General features: G+C 42.6%; 2 protein-coding genes across 10 annotated transcripts in view; one reads left to right on the top strand and one right to left on the bottom strand.

Annotated features, from left to right (window-relative positions):
- LOC137375437 (mediator of RNA polymerase II transcription subunit 12-like protein) overlaps positions 1–19940 on the bottom strand; it is a 604549-nt gene that overhangs the window by 411203 nt on the left and 173406 nt on the right. For all 8 annotated transcript variants that reach the window (XM_068042658.1, XM_068042659.1, XM_068042662.1 and 5 more), the window contains 2 exons: positions 19699–19803; positions 16846–17028 (listed from right to left, as the gene is read on the bottom strand). In XM_068042658.1, coding sequence (XP_067898759.1) covers positions 16846–17028; positions 19699–19803 — 288 coding nt within the window. The remainder of the gene's footprint in view (positions 1–16845; positions 17029–19698; positions 19804–19940) is intronic.
- gpr171 (G protein-coupled receptor 171) lies at positions 6480–16152 on the top strand. 2 transcript variants are annotated; one of them, XM_068042668.1, is made up of 2 exons: positions 6480–6628; positions 8808–16151. In XM_068042668.1, the coding sequence occupies exon 2, from the start codon at positions 8853–8855 to the stop codon at positions 9849–9851; it is 999 nt and encodes a 332-aa protein (XP_067898769.1). In that variant the 5' UTR covers positions 6480–6628; positions 8808–8852; the 3' UTR covers positions 9852–16151. The 2 variants fall into 2 exon arrangements, with proteins under 2 accessions (XP_067898769.1, XP_067898770.1); XM_068042669.1 differs by lacking the exon at positions 6480–6628 and adding an exon at positions 8253–8566 and having other exon boundaries at positions 8808–16152.

The following is a 19940-nucleotide window of genomic DNA, read 5'->3' as shown; positions in this document are numbered from 1 at the left end:
TTACAGGAAGATATAGACAGGATGGTCAAATGGGCAGAAAAGTGGCAGATGGAATTTAATGCTGAAAAGTGTGAGGTGATACACTTTGGAGGGAGTAATGTGACACGGAAGTATTCAATGAAAGGCCTGACACTGGGAAGTTCCGAGGCACAAAGGGACCTTGGCACGTTTGTCCATAGATCTCTAAAGACAGAAGGGCAGGTTAATAGGGTGGTGAAAAAGGCATATGGGACACTTGCCTTTATCAATCGAGGCATAGATTACAAAAGCAGGGAGGTCATGTTGGAGTTGTACAGAACTTTGGTAAGGCCACAGCTGGAGTACTGTGTGCAATTCTGGTCGCCACATTATAGGAAGGATGTGATTGCAAAGGAGGGGGTGCAGAGGCGATTCACCAGGATGTTGCCTGGGATGGAACATTTAAGCTATGAAGAGAGGTTGGATAGGCTTGGGTTGTTTCCGCTGGAGCAGAGAAGACTGAGGGGTGACCTGATCGAGGTGTACAAGATTATGAGGAGCATGGACAGGGTGGTTAGGGAGCAGCTATTCCCCTTAGTTGAAGGGTCAGTTACGAGGGGTCACAAGTTTAAGGTGAGGGGCGGGAGGTTTAAGGGGGATATGAGGAAGAACTTTTTTATCCAGAGGGTGGTGACAGTCTGGAATGCCCTGCCTGGGAGGGTGGTAGAGGCAGGTTGCCTCACATCCTTTAAAAAATACCTGGATGAGCACTTGGCACGTCATAACATTCAAGGCTATGGGCCAAGTGCTGGCAAATGGGATTAGGTAGACAGGTCAAGTGTCTTTAATGCATCGGTGCAGACTCGATGGGCCGAAGGGCCTCTTCTGCACTGTATTATTCTGTGATTCTGTGAGTGAGCAAGTTATTGCAAAGCAACTGCTGCTTGATAGCACTGTTGACGACACCTTCCGTCACTTTACTGATGATTGAGAGTAGACTGATAGGGCAGTAATTGGCCGGGTTGGACTTGTCCTGCTTTTTGTGTACAGGGCATACCTGGGCAATTTTCCACATTGCCGGGTAGATGCCAGTGTTGTAGCGGTACTGGAACAGCTTGGCTAGAGGCGCAGGTCTTCAGTACCGTTGCTGGAATGTCGCCAGGGCCCATAGCCGTTGCAATATCCAGTACCTTCAGTCATTTCTTGATATCACAAGGAGTGAATCGAATTGGCGGAAGTCTGGTATCTGTGATGCTGCGGACTTCAGGAGGAGGCAGAGACGGATCATCAACTTGGCACTTCTGGCTTAAGATTGTTGCAAATGATTCAGCCTTGTCTTTTGCACTGATGTGCTGGGCTCCCCCATCATTGAGGATGGGGATATTTGTGGAGCCATCTCCTCCAGTTAGTTGTTTAATTGTCTACCACCATTCACGACTGGATGTGGCAGGACTGCAGAGCTTCGATCTGATCCATTAGTCATGGGATTGCTTAGCTCTGTCTATCGCATGCTGCTTACTCTGTTTGGCATGCAAGTAGTCCTTGGTTGTAGCTTCACCAGGTTGACACCTCATTATGAGGTATGCCTAGTGCTGCTCCTGGCATGCCCTCCTGCACTCTTCATTGAGCCAGGCTTTGTCTTCCAGCTTGATGGCAATGGTAGAGTGGGGGATATGCCGGGCCATGAGGTTACAGATTATGGTTGAATACGGCCTAAATTTCACGACCAGCCAAATTGATCCCAGGCCCTTAATTGGCCTTGGGCGGGACTTCCAGCTCCTTGAGCCTAATAGAGTTGCCGGCCAATCAGCAGGCCGGCAGCTCCACTGGGAGCTGTGGCCACTGCTGGGACTACACCCAACCATCGGAGGCAGCAGGAAAGACGGCCCCTGAACTCAGGTAAATTTTTAGGGCTTCACTGGGACAGTTGGCCCGTCCCTGGCAAGGGAAGGGGGTCGGTTTGGTGGGGGGGGGGGGGGTAGTATTGTGCGTTGGGGCTTCGGGGCCAGATCAGGAGGAACCCCCCCCGCCCCCCTCCAACCCAACCCACAAGGCAGCCTCCTGGTTTTACCAGGCTGGGTTCTTGGGGCCTTTGCCTTCTAGCCACCGAGGGTTAAGATACCCATGGTGGCAGGAAGAGGTCCTTAAGTGGCAGTTAATTGGCCACTTATGGGCCTTGATTGGCCCGGGCGGGCGGGCCGTTTCTCGCCGTCTCCGCCCTGCATAAAATTTCAGTGGGCACGGGAAGGCGTCAGGAACGGCCACCCCCACATCCCACTCAATTTTATGCACCCCCCCCCCCCCCCCACCAACCTGCTCATTGGGGTGTGCTGTAAAATTCCAGCGTACATTCAGCTGCTGCTGATGGTGCACAGCGCCTCATGCATGGCCAGTTTTGAGTTGCTAGATTTGTTCAAAATCTATACCTTTTAGCACAGTGGTAGTGCCACACAACGTGATGTTGGGTATCATCAATGTGAGGGCGGGACTTCATCTCCACAAGGATTGTACCGTGGTCACTCCAACCAATACGGTCATGGACAGATGCATCTGTGACAGGCAGATTGGTGAAGAGATGAGGTCAAGTAGGTTTTTCCCTCTTGTTGGTTCCCTCACCACCTGCCACAGACCCAGTCTAGCAGCTGTGTCCTTTAGGACTCGGCCAGCTCAATCAGTAGTGGTGTTACCGAGCCACTGAGCCGTCTGGTTTCATTCCCTTTCTTAGAGACATCCCTCACCCAGAGTACATTCTGCTCTTGCTACCCTTGGTGTTGCCTCCAATTGTTGTTCAACATGGAGAAGCACTGATTCATCAGCCAAGGTTGGGGCGTTGATGGGTGGTAATCAGCAGGAGGTTTCCTTGCCCATGTTTGACCTGATGCCATGAGACTTCATGGGGTCCTGAATCAACATTGAGGACTCCCAGGGTATCTCCCTCCTGACTGCATACCACTGTGCCACCACCTCAGGGATGGTGATGGTGGTGTCTGGGACGTAGTCATACTCACGGAATCACAGACAACGTCAGGCTGCTGCTTTACTAGTCTGTGGAACAACTCTCCCAATTTTGGCACAAGCCTCCAGATGTTTATTTTATTTTTTATTTTATTTAGAGATACAGCCCTGAAACAGGCCTTTCGGCCCACCGAGTCTGTGCCGGCCAACAACCACCCATTTATACTAATCCGACATTAACCCCATATTCTCTACCACATCCCCACCATTCTCCTACCACCTACCTACACTCGGGGCAATTTACAATGGCCAATTTACCTATCAACCTGCAAGTCTTTGGCTGTGGGAGGAAACCCACGCAGACACAGGGAGAACTTGCAAACTCCACACAGGCAGTACCCAGAACTGAACCCGGGTCGCTGGAGCTGTGAGGCTGCGGTGCTAATCACTGTGCCACTCAAAGGAGGACTTTGCAGGGTCGACAGGGCTGGGTTTGCCGTTGTCATTTCCAGTGCCTAGGTCGATGGCAGGTGGTCCATCTGGTTTCATCCCTTTCTTAGACCCTTTGTAGCAGTTTGATACAACTGAGTGGATTTCAAGGCCATTTCAGAGGGCATTTAAGAATCAACCACATTCCTGTGGAGTCACATGTAGGTCAGACCGGGTCTGGACGGCAGATTTCCTTCCCGAAATAACATTAGTGAACCAGTTTTTACAACAATCGACAATGGTTCCATGGTCATTAGACAACTTTATTAATTCCAGATTAATTGAATTCAAATTTCACCATCTGCTGTGGTGGATTTTGAACCCACGTCCCCAGAGCATTAGCCTAGGCCTCTGGATTTACTAGTGCGGTGACATTACCACTATGCCACCGCCTCCTTTACGTGTCTTTTTTTAAACGTTAGCAGAATAGATAGCGGTTAGAAATTCTTCACACTGAAAATGGTTTCCACCCAAACCCACTAAATATTTTAAAACACAATATACAATATCAAAGCAGTGAAGGAAACATATTAGCAAGTCATAACATTTTGCCAGCATTTGAGTTTGTGTAACTGGAAACTGTGATCTTAAAAGCTGAAAGTTTGATCTGTGTTAATCTGTACTGAAATGTTTAAAAAGAGACCAACCGGAAATATTATTTTAAAAAGTAATCAAAATTTGAGGGGGAAGCTCTGATTTGGACCAGCTTAGTCAAGGTGTACAGGTGAGATATGGGCAAACATACGGGAGAAAGAATTACTAATTAAGCTGCAAAACTGTTTATACCATAATAAAAATGAATTAGGATACAGAACAATTATTATTAGGACTGTTTTGGCTATACATCCTCTCTACACTTCATTGACCAACTTCAATGCAAAAACAATATTGGCTTACAGCCATACAACGTTTTGCATTTATCTAGTATCTTTAACATAATGAAACGCCCCCAAGGCACTTCACAGGAGTGATATAAAACTAAAATAATTACTGAGCCACATAAGGAAAGATTAGGTCAGATGACTGAAAGCTTGGTCAAATTGATAGGTTTTAAGGAGCATCTTAAAAGGAGGAGAGTTGGGGAAGAGAGGCTGAGGATCGAAATTCCATCATTTCGGGACAAGGCAGCTGAAAACGTAGCCTCTCATGGTGAAGTGATGGAAATCATGGAAGCACAAGAGGCCAGAATTGGAAGAGCGTAGAAATCTTGGGGTGTTGACAGAGGTTACAGAGATAGGGAGGGGCGAGGAATTTGACAACAAGAATGAGAATTTTAAATTTGAGTCATTGCCGGACTGGAAGCCAATGTAGGTCAGCAAGCACAGTGGCGATGGGTGAATGGGACTTAGTGCATGTTTGGCTAGTTTTGGATGAGCTGAAGACTGAAAAGTGGAAGGCTGGCCAGCAGATCATTGTAATAGTCAAGCCTAGAAGTTAAAAAAATAAGGCGGCTTTGGGTGCAATCCCTGGTCTGTTTGCAGTTAACTGTTCTTAACCATGGCATCAGTTGTCTTGTAAAAGATTGGGGTGGTAATGAAGTTAAGAAAACAGGGTTTAAAAAAAGGCTGCATTTTCTGACAACGCAACCACTAGGTGGCGCAGTACTGGCACATGTGCAAATGCAGCCTTTTGCACTGAAACGTCATTGTCTGCAACGTTCAGGCAGCTGCCAGTAATAAAGATGGCACTGCTCAATTTATCACAAAAAACAAATTCAATCTGAAAATCCCCTCATCGCTGCTTCCATCCCATCCCCAACAGTCCCCCGCTCACTCCTGCCATTGTGTTTCTCTTTGCCACTCCCTCCTGTGCCCATCTTCTCGCCACTCGCTCCCCGCTGCTTTCCCCTTGCCACTCACTCCAGCCTTTCCACTCCCCGCACCACCACCCCCCCCTCCCCCGCTCTACGACTGCTCGCTCCAGGCTGCACCGCTTCCCTCCGATCGGCCACTCGCTCCCACATTCGATTGTTTCCCACCGCGTGGCCCGAAGAAGCAAGGCGCACCGCGAGGAGTGACGGGGGCGCTGTGGGAGCAAGTGGTCAAGAAGAGGGAAGCAGCGCGGCCTGGACCGAGCGGCCGGAGAGCGGGAACAAGACGCAAGGAGCGGGGAACAATCGGCCAAGGGGGGGGGGGAGGGGGGGGGGGGAGGGGAGAAGAAAGCAGTGGCGAGGTCTGGAGCGAGCAGCTGAGGGAGGAGAGCGGCCGTTGGGGCGGGAGCAAGTGGCGGGGAGCGAGCGGTCAAGCGGGGTGAAGAGGCGATTGAAGCAGGGTTGCTGGGAGGGCGTGGGGTACCATTCGGGTGAATGGAGGGGGCTATTGAGGGGGGGAAGGCGTCATTGCATGGTGACGTCATGTGTGTGCATTCATAATGGCAAGCTGGCAAATGTTCGCATGCACTGATGCTGTCTGTGATCGCTCTGCGCATGCTCTGTGTTGTCAGGAGTCACTTGGTTTAAAAAAAAAAGACTTTGCGCTCCCAATATTCCTATTTGGACATTGGCTGAGAACATTATTGAATATGATGATGTTGCTCTCCATAGGTCAAATAACTTGCTCATCAACATTCAGTCTCGGCACACAAAGAATGACCATACAAGTGAGATAATGGAGGGTTGCTGGCACTAACCGCACTATTGAGATGGGCTTTAGAAGGGAAGCAAAGCGAACAGGAGAGAAGGGAACAAGAGAGACATGACTTCTTAAAAGGGCACTGTCACCATTCTTGTAAAAGGGAAACAGTCTTGTACGCTATAATTATTGTGACGATATTACATTACTGATAAAATCTGGCACTACTCATATCACAACACATTTTTGAAATAATGAGGGGGGAGAGCACAGAAGTTACCTATATAAAAAGGTATTTCGGGGGGACAACAGCCTTTTAAAAAGAGGTTTTAAATGATCAAAAAGTGTCAATCCTAAACCTGCACGGGATGCTTTAGGTGCAGAGAATAACATCACAAATACAGATCAACAGCAGTCTAACTCTGTGAAGGTCGGGTTTCATCTACGTCAATCAACTAATTTTCAAAAAAACCACACAACCCACAGCAAACGAAAATCTGAAATAGAGGAAAACATGAGCAAAAAAGACTAGATTTCCGCACGACACTGCTGTCAGCACCACACTACTCAAACAACCAGCTGCTGCTTCTCATGCAACCACGGCTCCTGTATAACTGAGACCATTCAGAAACAAAATACTCCCTTTTGGGAATCAGGTATGAATTTTTCTTTTCTTTCTGTTGTTACGTTAAAGACACCAAACAAAGTTATACTTGGGCTGTTCATTGATCAGGAGGGAAAGTGTTTACACGTGAAAACCAAACATCTTAAACAACTTTTTAAAAAGTATACTGCTTAGAAAAACTGAACTAAAATTTCAAACTTTGGTTCATGACTTCGTTATTGTAGAGAGGACTGCTGGTCATTCAAAAATGCTGATAGATGATGGGGGAGGCGGGTTGTAAAATCAAAGAAAATGACCCAAGGCTTTGTAAAGTAAAAGAATTGTTGGAACATTAACATTTATTATTTTTCCAGCAGCTGGATTTATTTTGTTGCATACTTAATTTTTTTTATATAAATAAATTTTTTTTTTTACAGCATTGCTACACTAAGTACAGGATAGGATAGGTTTAGTTGTTTAGAATATGGCCTGTGAAGTAACAGTCCTGTCAACACCGCAGAGACCGTGGTAAATCTATCAGCAGTGTGCAAGAAAACAGACTCAGCTGAGCCGTAGGTTTTAGGTGACTGAGTAAGTCGTGTTGGGTTCTTATTACATTGTTATTACATTATCGTTACATTACAGGCTGTTCAGTGTTTTTGGAATCACATTCTGCAGTTGCAATTCTGTGACGAATTTTAATTTTGTGGACCTACCGGTATTACCTAAAGAGGCTGCTCCTCCTTATGTTGAGGGCCAGTGACTGAACAAAACCAAATTGGGTTTTCAATACATGGGATCCCAGGACTTTTTTTTTTTGAGTCTTTTCAGGATCCTGTGAAAATCAGTCATGCTTTTAACACAGCTTTTCTTTTTTCCTTCCAAACGTAAAAGAGCAGCAATACATATCTGCACAAGCCTGAATTGAATTACTCTCTCCATAATCAATAAGCCAACAAGCAAAAATGTTTTCTCCATCTGAACAATTTGGTGCTTTTGCACTCTTTACTGGTGCAGCCACCACAGAATTTATCTGAAGCATCTGCAGTATTTTGCTTCTATTTCACTTCCTCCTCCTCTAGTCTCGGAAGGGCTGTGACATCAACATTTTTTTCTGTTCCATCAATTTCCTTTTTGCTGAAGTGAATGATTAAAAGGCTCTCTGCGCAATTTTTGTTTTCTTGACGGGAAAATAAAGAGAAAAATTCCAAATATCAACTGGAAACGATTTGAGAATCACTTGGCTATCCAAAGTAGGAAAGCAAAAGGCTACCATCAGGAGCCTAGCACTATAATCAATATAAACAGGAGAAGGATGACAGGGACTGCTTCAAAGCCTGATGTCAAGCTCGAGAGAGGTTATGTTTGTAGCTGAGAGCTTCTTGATAACAGGGAATGGCAGATGACTTTATAGTGCCCATCAACACAGTTTCAACTTTAGAAAGACTATTACTATAACTCACGTTTCTGGTAAACTGAAACAAGACAACTGCTGATGGAAGTGTGAGTAATAAGGGAAATTCAGGGAGGCAGTGCACTATAACTGGGAATGTACAATGTGGTCGGCAAGCAAAGGTTACGTCAGTGATGAAACAACTGACAAAATAATGGTATTTAACTTCTAGAAAGGTCATTAATCGCATTCCACTGAAGCGCAGATGACCCATTTATTGAGTCATCAAGCATTTCATACAAGCTGCATCCTTTAAAGGGAAGCAAGACAGGAGGTAGATAACACTTCCTTTCTCAAATTTAGACATGCAGCAGAGGGCTTTAGAGACTTAAATAGTCGCGTTACCCCTAACTCTTTGTTGTACAGCATTGGTAGTCTATTCTTAACAGCTACACTAGTAGCTACACTATCCTCACGTAGATACTGGCTGCAACTCCAAGTTAGCAAGAACCTACCTTATTCAGACGGAAGTTGTTTGTTTACCCGGTTGAAAATTTCAGCACACCAGACAAATTGCTGTATTAAAGCATCAATACAGTAAGTCTGTTTTCTCTTATGGTTTATTTGCTTTCCTCAACTTATTTTACTCGGGTCCCTCTCACCCTTGGCTATATAACCTCATCAAAATCTCTCATGGATAGATTGGGGGTGGGAAGGGCAGTGGGTGCTGGGGACAATCAAACGTCAGAAACAGAAATGCCAAAATAGTTGAATGTCTGATTTGATTAACAGCTGTTCCAGAAATTAATTTTCAATCTTATTTTCCTTCTCATTTCAGATCTTAATACATTAGGCTTCACATTTTTGTTTGAAACTGTACACAATGAGCTCCGAACTGTCAAACAGCTCCCGTATGCAATGTATAACCAACAACAATATGGAAGCTTTCACTTATTTCTATTACTTAATCTTCCTGATTGGCATTATTGGGAGTTGCATAGCACTTTGGGCATTTATCAGCCAAAGGAAAGTCAGAAAATGCCTTAACATCTACCTAATTAACCTACTGACTGCCGATTTTCTGCTTAGTTTGGCTCTGCCTTTCAAAATAGCTGTCGACTTGGGTATTGCTCCCTGGAATTTGAAGATCTTCCATTGCCAGGTCACAGCATGCCTCATCTATGTTAATATGTATTCATCTATTATATTTCTGGGCTTCGTGAGCATAGATCGATACATTCAGCTATCAGGAAACTCAAGATTCCAACGGATACAGGAACCAGGTTTTGCAAAAATGATGTCTGTTGTAATATGGGGAATGGTCCTGCTGTTGATGGTGCCAAACATGGCAATCCCCATTAAAAGCATAGACCCAAAGCCTCTTCTGAAGTGCGCGGAGATCAAGACGACGCTGGGGCTGCACTGGCACGTCCTGACCAATTTCATCTGCATTGCGATATTCATGAATGTTTCAGTTATGCTTCTGACGTCCAACTTCCTCGTGGTAAAAAAACTGTACAAAAACAAGGACACAGAAATACAGAAAGACGTACAGCAAACTCTAAGGCATGTTTTCATACTTACCGGCATCTACATCATTTGCTTTGTCCCATATCACATTGTTCGGACTCCGTACACACTCAGTCAATATAAACCGGTGAGAGACTGCACTGTACAGCGATCCCTGTTTTTGGCGAAGGAGTCTACATTCCTCTTAGCTGTTCTCAATCTTTGTTTTGACCCCATTTTGTATTTCTACCTTTGCAAATCATTCCGGTCAAAAATTACAGCAACATTTGGATCAACCAAAGAGACCAAACGCAAGAAGCCAAAAGAGGATGAAGAGTGGGGAAACGAGACCAACTTAACACTGTGCAATTAAAATGGATGGTCTCCAGTACATTCCGCTTTTTGTTTTTCAAAGATGTACAAAGCAGAAATCTTAAAACACATCGCAGAAATTTGTATGAGCTTTTTAAGCTTTTGTTGCGATGCCACCGTTTTCTTGACAAATGAGCTGAGAAAGAAACAAAAAAATCACATTTACAACATTCTTACTTTTATAACTTGGACCAAAGCACGGTTTTTCTAAGGCTACAAGATGAGGTAAACTAGTTTGACCAAAGAAAAGTACTCAAATACTGAAACTGCACTTGAAACGAAAGATAGATTATATAATCTTTGTCACTTTTCAAAAAGAATTTAATTTATGCAATGAGCATCTAACAGTGTTTCCATCTTATTCGTGCATTAAGTGCTATATGGAATTATATTTTATATATTTAATTAAACTTGTGCTTAATTAAGATTTGATTGGATAAATGATTATAACTATGGTCGGGGCCATGCAAGGCATGTGCTTCCTATCTTGTTATCTCTTACTTTTGAGCAGTCATAATTTGCAAGTAATCAATGCAGTGATACAATACTTTGCATGGTTGTATATACTGGATTATTTATTGGGCTTAAGGGGGCATGGGTGGAGGTTGGAGGTGAAAGAAATAACTGATAGGAGAAAGGGGGCTAGTTTAGTTCAGTGGTAGCAATGTCACTTCAGAAACAGAACTTAATGGGTTTCAGCAACTTGAGCACACCTTCTAAACTGACAGTTCCTTCGGATCAGGCGTTAAACTCAGGCTACAAGTGGAAGGATTCCACCATTCAAATAAAGGCGAACAGGGAACTTCTCCCCGGTATCCTGGCCAACACTGACCCCTCATTCAACACCAGAAACAGATTAACTTGTAATTCAACGCATTCATTTCTCAACTGCTCTTGGGATCTTCCTGCATGCTGACTTTGTCTACAAAACGGTAACCGCACTTAAAAAATTCATTCATTTGGTTTGCAAAGCATTTTAGGGACATTCTCAGGATACAAAAAGGGACTGTATAAGAGCAAGCTCTTTTTGTACAAAAAAAAACCAGATGCAGTGCTGCATATTTCTAACAGTGAATCAGTGCAAAGCTGTGGTAAATCTTGCCGCAAAGAACATTTTTTTTAAAAAAAAGCTGATGATGCAAAAGGATAAGCAAGTGAATCAATGGCAGAGCCAAATTCTCTAGAGGAAAAATAAAACTACGTTTCCTGCCTATAGTTTTTAAGACGTTTGATCCTTGGTGCAAAAAAAAAGCGCTAGGCCTCATTGGTGCTTTTTTTGTGGAGGTTGCTTGCTTTGATTCAGCAAAGAAGTGCCAATGTTGCTCAGTGTGTTTCTTCCCTGAACTTTTATTACCTGCAGAACTATGTTAACAGATGGAGTAGGTGGAAAGGCAATTGTTTGCCAAATCTATAAATTTCTGACTCAAATTCATCATTTTCTTCTTCTGCCCTTTTAACTAGACCTTGAATTGATAAGCAATCTTCACTCAAAGAAACATTTACTCATTAGTGCTATTAATTATAGCTGTCTATAATTAATCCCCCCAATATTTAACTCTTCAGTTAGTCACATTTATTCTGAACGGAGGTAAACTATATGAGTGAAGAAGCTTCCTCACCCTCACCTGCACCATCATCCCTTTTGTCACTTGATTACTCTTCCCTCTACCCTATCAGAGATCTTTCCCCTTTGTTCTTTCTTAACCACCACCCCCACTCCCCAAAACCCCTGCAACCTTTCCCCAGTTTAAAAACTGGTAAATCTCTAGGATCATCCAATACTGGTCACTGACCTGAAACTTTAACTCTGTTTCCCCCTCCACAGCTGCTTCCTGACCTGCTGAGCGTTGGCAGCATTTACAGTTTTTACTACAGCTCGTGTTTTTTTAAAAACATTATTTTGATAAAATACCTAGAAAAGTTAGCAATTTGATGCATCTATGTTTTTTTGGGTTGATTAGAATCAGTCAGACTTCAGCTGATAACAATAAGTCCTGCCACGATGACACAATTAACCAGTTAGGTACATAGAACATATAACAAAACACAGCACAGAAGGAGGCCATTCAGCCCATCGTGTCCGTGCCGGCCAAATAAACTATCCACCCGAACTAATCCCACCTTCCAGCACCTGGTCTATAGCCCCGCAGGTTATAGCGCCTTACATGCATGTCCAGGTACCTTTTAAAAGAATTGAGGGTCTCTGCCTCCACTACTGATCCTGGCAGTGAATTCCAGACACCCACCACCCTCTGGGTGAAAAAGTTTCTCCTCATGATCCCTCTAGTCCTTCTACCAATCACCTTAAATCTGTGTCACCTGGTAACCGACCTCCCCGCCAGGGGAAACAGGTCCTGTTTACTCTATCTAGGCCCCTCAATCAAGTCATCCCTCAGCCTCCTCAATTCCAGGGAAAACACCCTAACCTATCCAATCTTTCCTCTTAGCTGCAACCCTCAAGCCCTGACAACTTCCTTGTAAATCTCCTCCCCACTCTCTCCAGAGCAATTATGTCCTTCCTGTAATGTGGTGACCAGAACTGCACACAATACTCCAGCTGCGGCCTAACCAGCGCTCTGTACAGCTCCAGCATCACATCCCTGCTTTTGTACTGTATACCTCAGCCAATAAAGGAAAGCAATCCATACGCCTTCTTCACCACTCTATCCACCTCTCCTGCCACCTCAGGGACCTGTGGACATGCACTCCAAGGTCTTTCACTTCTTCTACCCCTCTCAATATCCTCCCGTTTATTGTATATTCCCTTGCTTTATTTGCCCTCCCCAAATGCATCACCTCACACTTCTCAGGAATGCATTCCATTTGCCACTCAACCAAACCAGTCCACGATTCTCCTCCTCACTATTAACTACACGGCCAATTTTTGTGTCATCAGTAAATTTCCCAATCATGCCTCCCACATTTAAGTCCAGAAGTGAATAAGTCAGTAGTCTGAGGTTTGCAAACTACAAGAAGCTACTAAATTCTGCTGTATTTAAAATTGCATTAAATCTTCATAAAATCGATATTTCTTGATCATGCAATACTTGATTATCGGACCCTCACTAGCAGAATTGAAAGCCTGCAAGTTAGTGCATAACGTACATAAAGCTAAATGGCTCTTAATATTTCAGCCCATTTAACTAACACTCAGTTCTATTTGCCAAGTTTTCATAGTTAATGCAGAATAAAACACATGCTGTGTATATCAACCATATTTCTCCTTAACTAGATATTATTTTTTCTACATTCCGCATAAGCTTTCAAATTGTTTTATAATGCAACAGGGTTGTATTTTTAATGTGATGTACACAATTAGTGACTTCATCTGGATGCCAAACAGGAATTTGCTTCAGGCAGAACAGCACTAGTTCTATTTAAGATGTGAACAATCTCAAGGTTGGTGAGAGGATGTGGATTTGTGCTTTTGATTCTTCCACCTGATGGATCGCATCTGACGCAATTCCTCTGGGCAACTGTGAAGGCAATTCAGCCCAGTCAACTTGGTTCTTCCTTGATGCTGCTCTTTAAACTAGCTCTGAAATTTGCTATTCAAAAGCATACAGCAGTTGCATCAGTCTGAATCTCCTTTAAGTTTCTCCTTGGCGAATCATGCCCTTCCCAAACCAAGTAACTCAGCTTCGCAAGAGACTGACACTACCATTCCCAAACACAGAACAAGTAGCATTCTGAAAAGGCTGGCTTTATTCAAAAACTTCCTGTGAATCAAATGTGATAGACAAGCAGTGAATGACCACAGACCATGTGCTAAAAGACCACTGACGGGAATTAATGAAAATCAGTCAATGCACTGCAGGAAATGATCTCTGCTGCTGGGCAGTGGCGTCTCTTTCAGTAATTTGTACAACCCTTCGGTATTGAAAACCACCCATCATCACAACACACCACTTCACAACAAACCTCATGTTAAATTCCTGTTTATCTGCAACCGAGTCACATCTCATCAATGCAAATGTAATCTGGAAACAGAAGAACACAGACGGGCAGGTAAAGACCCACTGGTCCATCCTTCCTGAACCACACAACTGCCATGCCTTGTGCATCCCAAATTTACACTTCCCACCACACCCAAAAGCCATGTGATCTCCTGGGAGAGACAATTAATCAAGATTAAAACAATGTGAACACTTCAGCACTGCTATTCAGTATCCATGGTTGTGAGACACTTTCAGCACAAAATTTGGTTTTCAAAGTCCAAATTTCGTATAGAGGAGTTGGTTGATTGAAGATTGCCAACTGACCATCTACCATACGAATATACAGTGCTACATTCCAGCACTTCACTCATTCACAAAAAAAATGAGTTTGGAAATCTCTCAGGGATTTCTGACCTGTAATTGAACTTCAGCTCATCGAGTCCTCTGCTTTGTCAGCTTGGAAGCCAGATCTCAAAACAGCAGCGTAATTGCAAAACAAAACTATCCAACACAACCGCAGTTCTCAAGGTGGACCCTTTTCTAAATGCTAGTTGAGGGATTCGGTCAGTGCACAGAAAGTATGGGTATGGGGGTGATTATTGCCTAACTCATCAAGAGGGAAAACCATGGGATTGGGCGCAAGTGCCTGGTTTACATCCTGCCCAATATAATTCCCCATTGAAATCAATGGGGAGTAAAGGAATGCGGGGTGTGAAACCAGCTTTGCACCTGATCCCAACAGTTGGATTAGTTTCACCCCTTATGTCTTTAGCAACTTCAGATAATGCATGCCATTAACCGAAAGGCAGATTTCGCTTTATATGGGATAAACAATCTGAGAACAGTGCTCACCCATAATTACTACCCATAACCAGGATACAGTAAGACACTGATTACTTTCCAAATCTAAGTTCACTATAAAGTGGATCTCGTTCTTTTACTGAATCCTAATTTAGGACTCAAGAAGAATCTTTGTTGTTTTTGCATCAAAATATTCAAGTCCATAGATACTGTAAGTCTACAGTTTCTTTTAAGTACTTTTCATTCACCTTTGTAATATTCAATTAATTTGTCTGCTGGTTTCTGGCCTGAGCAACATTTAAGAGTATACAAACTTACAGCTGCCAAAATAGAGAAATTCAATTGACAGCAAATGATGCATTCCAGTTAGCTGCAGATTGATGCTAAATAGTTTTACTTTGTAACAAGTCGCAACTACATTTACTTCGACAATAGGCAAGTAAAGGCACACTCTAGTCCACAGGGAACACATGATCGTTTATGGGAATAGCTCGTGACATACCGTACCCAAAGAGCATATCTAGCTTAAAAATAAGAAAAACGTTAACAGGGGAACCTTCGCTTGATCACTGGGAACAGATAGAGTAGATGGAGAGAAACCACTTCCACTGGTTGGGGAACCTCGTACCAGGGGACATAGCCAAAGAATGAGCCAGACCTTTCAGGAGTGAAGTTAGGAAACACGCCTATACGCAAAGGGCAATTGTAGTTTGAAACACTCTCTTCCACAAATGGTAATTGATGCTGGATTAATTGTTAGTTTGAATTCTGAGATTGATAGATTTCTGTTAACCAAAAGGTATTAAGGAATATGAGGCAAAGCTATGGAGTTAGGTCACAGATCAGCCATGATCGCTCTGAATGACCGAACAGGTTCAAGGAGTAAAATGCCCCATTCCTGTACCTTTTAGCAATACACCAATAATGACATGAGTAGTGCCTAGAAACAGACATCATCACATCCACACCTAATGTATGCAATGGATTATGATGAAGTGTTGAGGAATAGGTTGCTTTTTTGGGCAATGGGTTCCTCCACAAAAACTCACGCCAGAGAAAAAAGGAGACCAATGACTATCAAGTGATTCATAATCCGCCAGTTGCCAAACTACCATATGCATCTACAAATGGTCATGTCCTAAGTTCAAGTCACACAGTGAGAAACTCAGAAGTTATTTCCACATGCACAATGTACTGTGACTATAACACAAATAAAAATGAGGCTTCGATCTCAGCACCAATGGGACTGCACACCAGACTTCTGATCAATCTCAAACAATTAGAAAACCTTCAGAATGCAACATCTGGACTTGGACAATGCTGTCTGCAATTTGAAGGTATATGGCTCAATCTAGCTGACTAATCACAGAACAAGCGTTAAAAGGTACTGTCCCTCACCACCCAATAAAGCAAATAAGCAGGTTGATACAGGAAAATAAAACAAAAGTAGCAGCCAACAATCATGATCCTTTACTGTGTACAACCTTCACATATTTAAGCACTTTGTTTCACTCAAGTATAAAAGATTTCAATAAAGATTCAAAACTCAATGGGTGTGCATTTCTTGAAGGGTTTTCCCCAATCCCCCGCCATAATTTCGGAAGTGTTGCAGAAATTCCTGTAAAAACAGCATAAACACCATTTATCCTGTTTTTCCAGGGTACTCAAGGCGCTTCCATCTAAGTTATGTTCACCGCCAATGTAATCGCACACCTTTGTAAACGATGTCTTAAAGAGGCATGGTTGCTCTTTCGAGGAGGATTTAGAGCAAGCTCAATTTTTCAAACATCTTAGTCTGAAAATTCAGCTTTGAGGCATGCTGTTGGACACTAGTAAACTTCATTTGCAGTAGCTGGGATACCTTAAGCACAAACTTTGGGACGTTTGCTTGGAGCCATGCTGCTTTTTAAAATTATGCTTGAATAGTCTCCCTCCACACATACACTTGATCTGAATGGTCATTATGTCTAAACATATAAACACCACTGAAACAAGTTACTCTTTTAGGAGGCACACAAAAGATATGGTCAAATTTCCTCATTTCTATCAACCTTCAAAAGAATAATTAGGTTCTGTATATGTAACCAAACTTAGCACACTGAACTTACACACATTCATGCTAGCCATTTCAATTTTCAAAGCAATACAGTGATACACAGACTTGTATATAACTTATTGTTGCTCAATCTTCATCTGCCTTTGGAAACATTACTCCAACTGACATTTTCCTTTCAACTTACAACAGCTGCTCCTTACCTGGGGGATGGGAAAGTGGGTGGCATATTGTAGGTGTCGAGGGTGCTCGTAAGTACATGGGAAGATCAACTCTTTTTGCTTCTCTTTCCTGATTGGTTTGTCATCTTTTGTGGCACTTTGTTCTAAAGAAGGATTTGCATTGTGGTCACAGGTCAAAGAATCCCCCGGCATTGGAGAGAAAATCTATAAATAGAACAGTTGAACGAGGAAATTAGGGATGTTTATAAAGGTTTAAAGCATAAGTAATCAACACAAAGATGCATTTTTACATATGTCAGACTTTATAGACGATTGACAGAAATAATTCCATTTTGTGCCCATTGCTTGGATTATTTGAATAATCAACATTGGTTGAGGAAAATTAAAATGTGCTCTCACCAAAGCCGCCTGTAGTCACCCCTACATTCTGCTGAGGAAATGGGTCCATTTGTTCCTGATCCTTCCCAAGCCAAAGTTCTTGATCTCAATCTCAGCTCGGCCAGTTTTTTTTTTACATTAATTTTTGGGATTTGGGCATCACCAACCATTTATTGGCCATCCCCAGTTGCCCTCAGAAGATGGTCTTCAGGTAGTAGTTTTGACAGCACTTAGTAGCTTGCTTGATCTGATTCGGAGCAGAACCATGTTGGTGTGAGACTGGAGTCACATGTAGGCCAAACCAGATAAGGCGGCATGTTTCCTTGCCTAAGGGACATTAGTGAACCTATTGGGTTTTGGGTTTTAAGGACAATCTGATAGCATGTTGTCACTTTCACTGATGCCATCTTTTATTTCAAACATATACAGACACACTATACTCTTTGAGGATAACGCATACAAGGGGAAGGAGAGGAAATAGATTTTAAAAAACAGGTAAGGGCTATCTTGAAGGTCCCACATCATAGGAACAGGTGCAGGCCATTTAATACCTCAAGTCTGTTCTCCCGTTTAGTTACATCATGGTTGTTCTGTGATCTAAGCTCACCAAACATCTTTACATCTAATTTTTGAAAAAAAACAAGACTCCAAAGAAAACTATCAAAATATAAAAAGCATGGAAGTTTCCCCAAAATAAAGAACTCCATTTAATGGATGGTTGACTAAAAACAGTTAAAATGAACTGCAATTTTAATTGATAACAGCAAACTTGGCACTTTCTGAAAATTAATGCCTCTAATTCAAATCTCCACCACAGGGGCAGCTTGCACTGGATTACGCCAAAAAATAAGCTGCTCTTCAAAATAAACAATGGATCATAAAAGGCCAGTAAAATCTGTAACTGTAAGTAGCTCCATCCCCAGCCAAAAATACGTCAGGACTGATTAACATCCAACAAGGTTTCTATATTTTGTACAAGAAGAATGTTTCAGAAGACAACAGCTACCTGCATTGGGACAGATACTTTGCTTCCCGCTAACAAGATAATGAACTGCCCGGCTTTTGCTGTATAAATAACAGTGAGGCTATCAGTGCTCACCATTACTATGGATTAAATCGGACAGCAACTTCCATACATGGCCAGTTTAACAGAGAAATCAGGAAGTTGCTCTCCGAGTTGCCCTGTTCCTCTAGAAGCTTCAATATCGCACAGAGAGACTCAGTACGGAGACATAATGTGAAGTTTCTGCACTTATCTGATAGATACACATTAAACTCGCCAGAGAAAGTAAAGGTTTGTCCAGTGTAAGTCAATTTTTTTTTTTTTTTTTAAAACAGTTGTGATAAGTTTTAATCACCAACAAACAACTAATCTGGCACTGAAAATTAACTTTTATAAGTGTGGAGTCTCATTCATTCGCAATTTATTGTTGCAGATTTTTAATGTTTTTTTCCATTTTCTCTTTCAATCCCATTTTTCTTCTCCCTCTCGATTTCACTTTCTGTAGCTGATTTGTCACCGCATTAAATATTCTAACTGACACTTCCTGGTTCAGGGTCTACATTCTTCAGTCTGATTGGTTAAGGAGATACACAGTTGCTTTCCCTGTTCACACAGGTTCCAAATCCCCTGTTGAAAGCACTGCGCCGAAACGGATTGCTAATCACAGCAGGTTTGAGTGAAAAATCCTAGAGTTTATGGGCAAGTGGATGTGTAATGAACAGCTGATGCCATTAGCTTGCTTGCCACAGAGAACATCATCTAGTCCATTGTTATTAGATGGATGAGTCTCAAAACAAGGAACTTTTGCTCACGGTCATGCCCTATTGCAAAAACTAGAGTTCCACAGTGCACATTTACAAATTCTGATGAATGTTGGTCTGCTTTCGATTGGATTGATGTCATGTTAAATAATTTTGCTGTCACAAGTTCAACTAAAAGTGCTTATTTTTAAATTTGAAGATAATTCACTTTATTGAGCATTCCAATTGTGCAATGTCTACTAAGTTTAAAAATACATTTTAAAGAAAAGGTGAGCAAACATTTGCAGGTAAATTCCAAGCAGAACATAATTACTGGTTGGAAAACTATAATATACTTTGTGGGGGAGGGGGGAGAAATGAACTTTGACACATCTTAATGTTTTCGCTCTTTTTAAAACAACCCAGGGTTAAGTTATTCACATCACGCAAAAGTGGTCATGATTCCAATTTGTATCATCCCTACAATATCCTGAATAAATCAGTGGAACTGATGCCAAGAGGTGGACCCTCTCCCTCCGTGCAACACTGGTATGTTCAGTTCCCTTTCAGGCCAATTGCAAGCTTTTTATTTTTCCTTCTCAGCACTTGCAGAATACTTCCTGTAATTCAAATACCCAGAAACAGATTCCAGCTGATTCATATTGATCGCGATCACACCTACCTTTCTATCTCAACCTTCAAAACAGCTGGGGACGGGGGCAAGGGGTTTCTAAACAAGAATTTTCAACCTACTGCAAACTCAGGACCAAAGTCTGCTTTGAAGTCATTCTTGTCCACTTCATCAAATAAATTTGTTGGTCCTGAATCCATGTCCATGTGCTCTCCAAGCCCGTGATCCTAAAATTAAAAAATTACATTTGCTCAAAGCTCACACAGTCGAAAGCGCCAATTGCAAAAACAATTTGCATCAACCGAGTTGGTTTTAACTCCTGCTGCCTTAAAGTTCTCTACATTACAAACATAGCACACTGGCC

This window comes from Heterodontus francisci, chromosome 11 (genome assembly GCF_036365525.1).
Source record: "Heterodontus francisci isolate sHetFra1 chromosome 11, sHetFra1.hap1, whole genome shotgun sequence".
Lineage (NCBI taxonomy): Eukaryota > Metazoa > Chordata > Chondrichthyes > Heterodontiformes > Heterodontidae > Heterodontus > Heterodontus francisci.
Note: the sequence above shows the minus strand (reverse complement) of the source record. Positions and strands in the feature narration are given on the sequence as shown.

Coding starts and splice junctions, on each gene's coding strand:
- gpr171 (XM_068042669.1), top strand. CDS start 8,853: ATGAGCTCCGAACTGTCAAACAGCTCCCGTATGCAATGTATAACCAAC.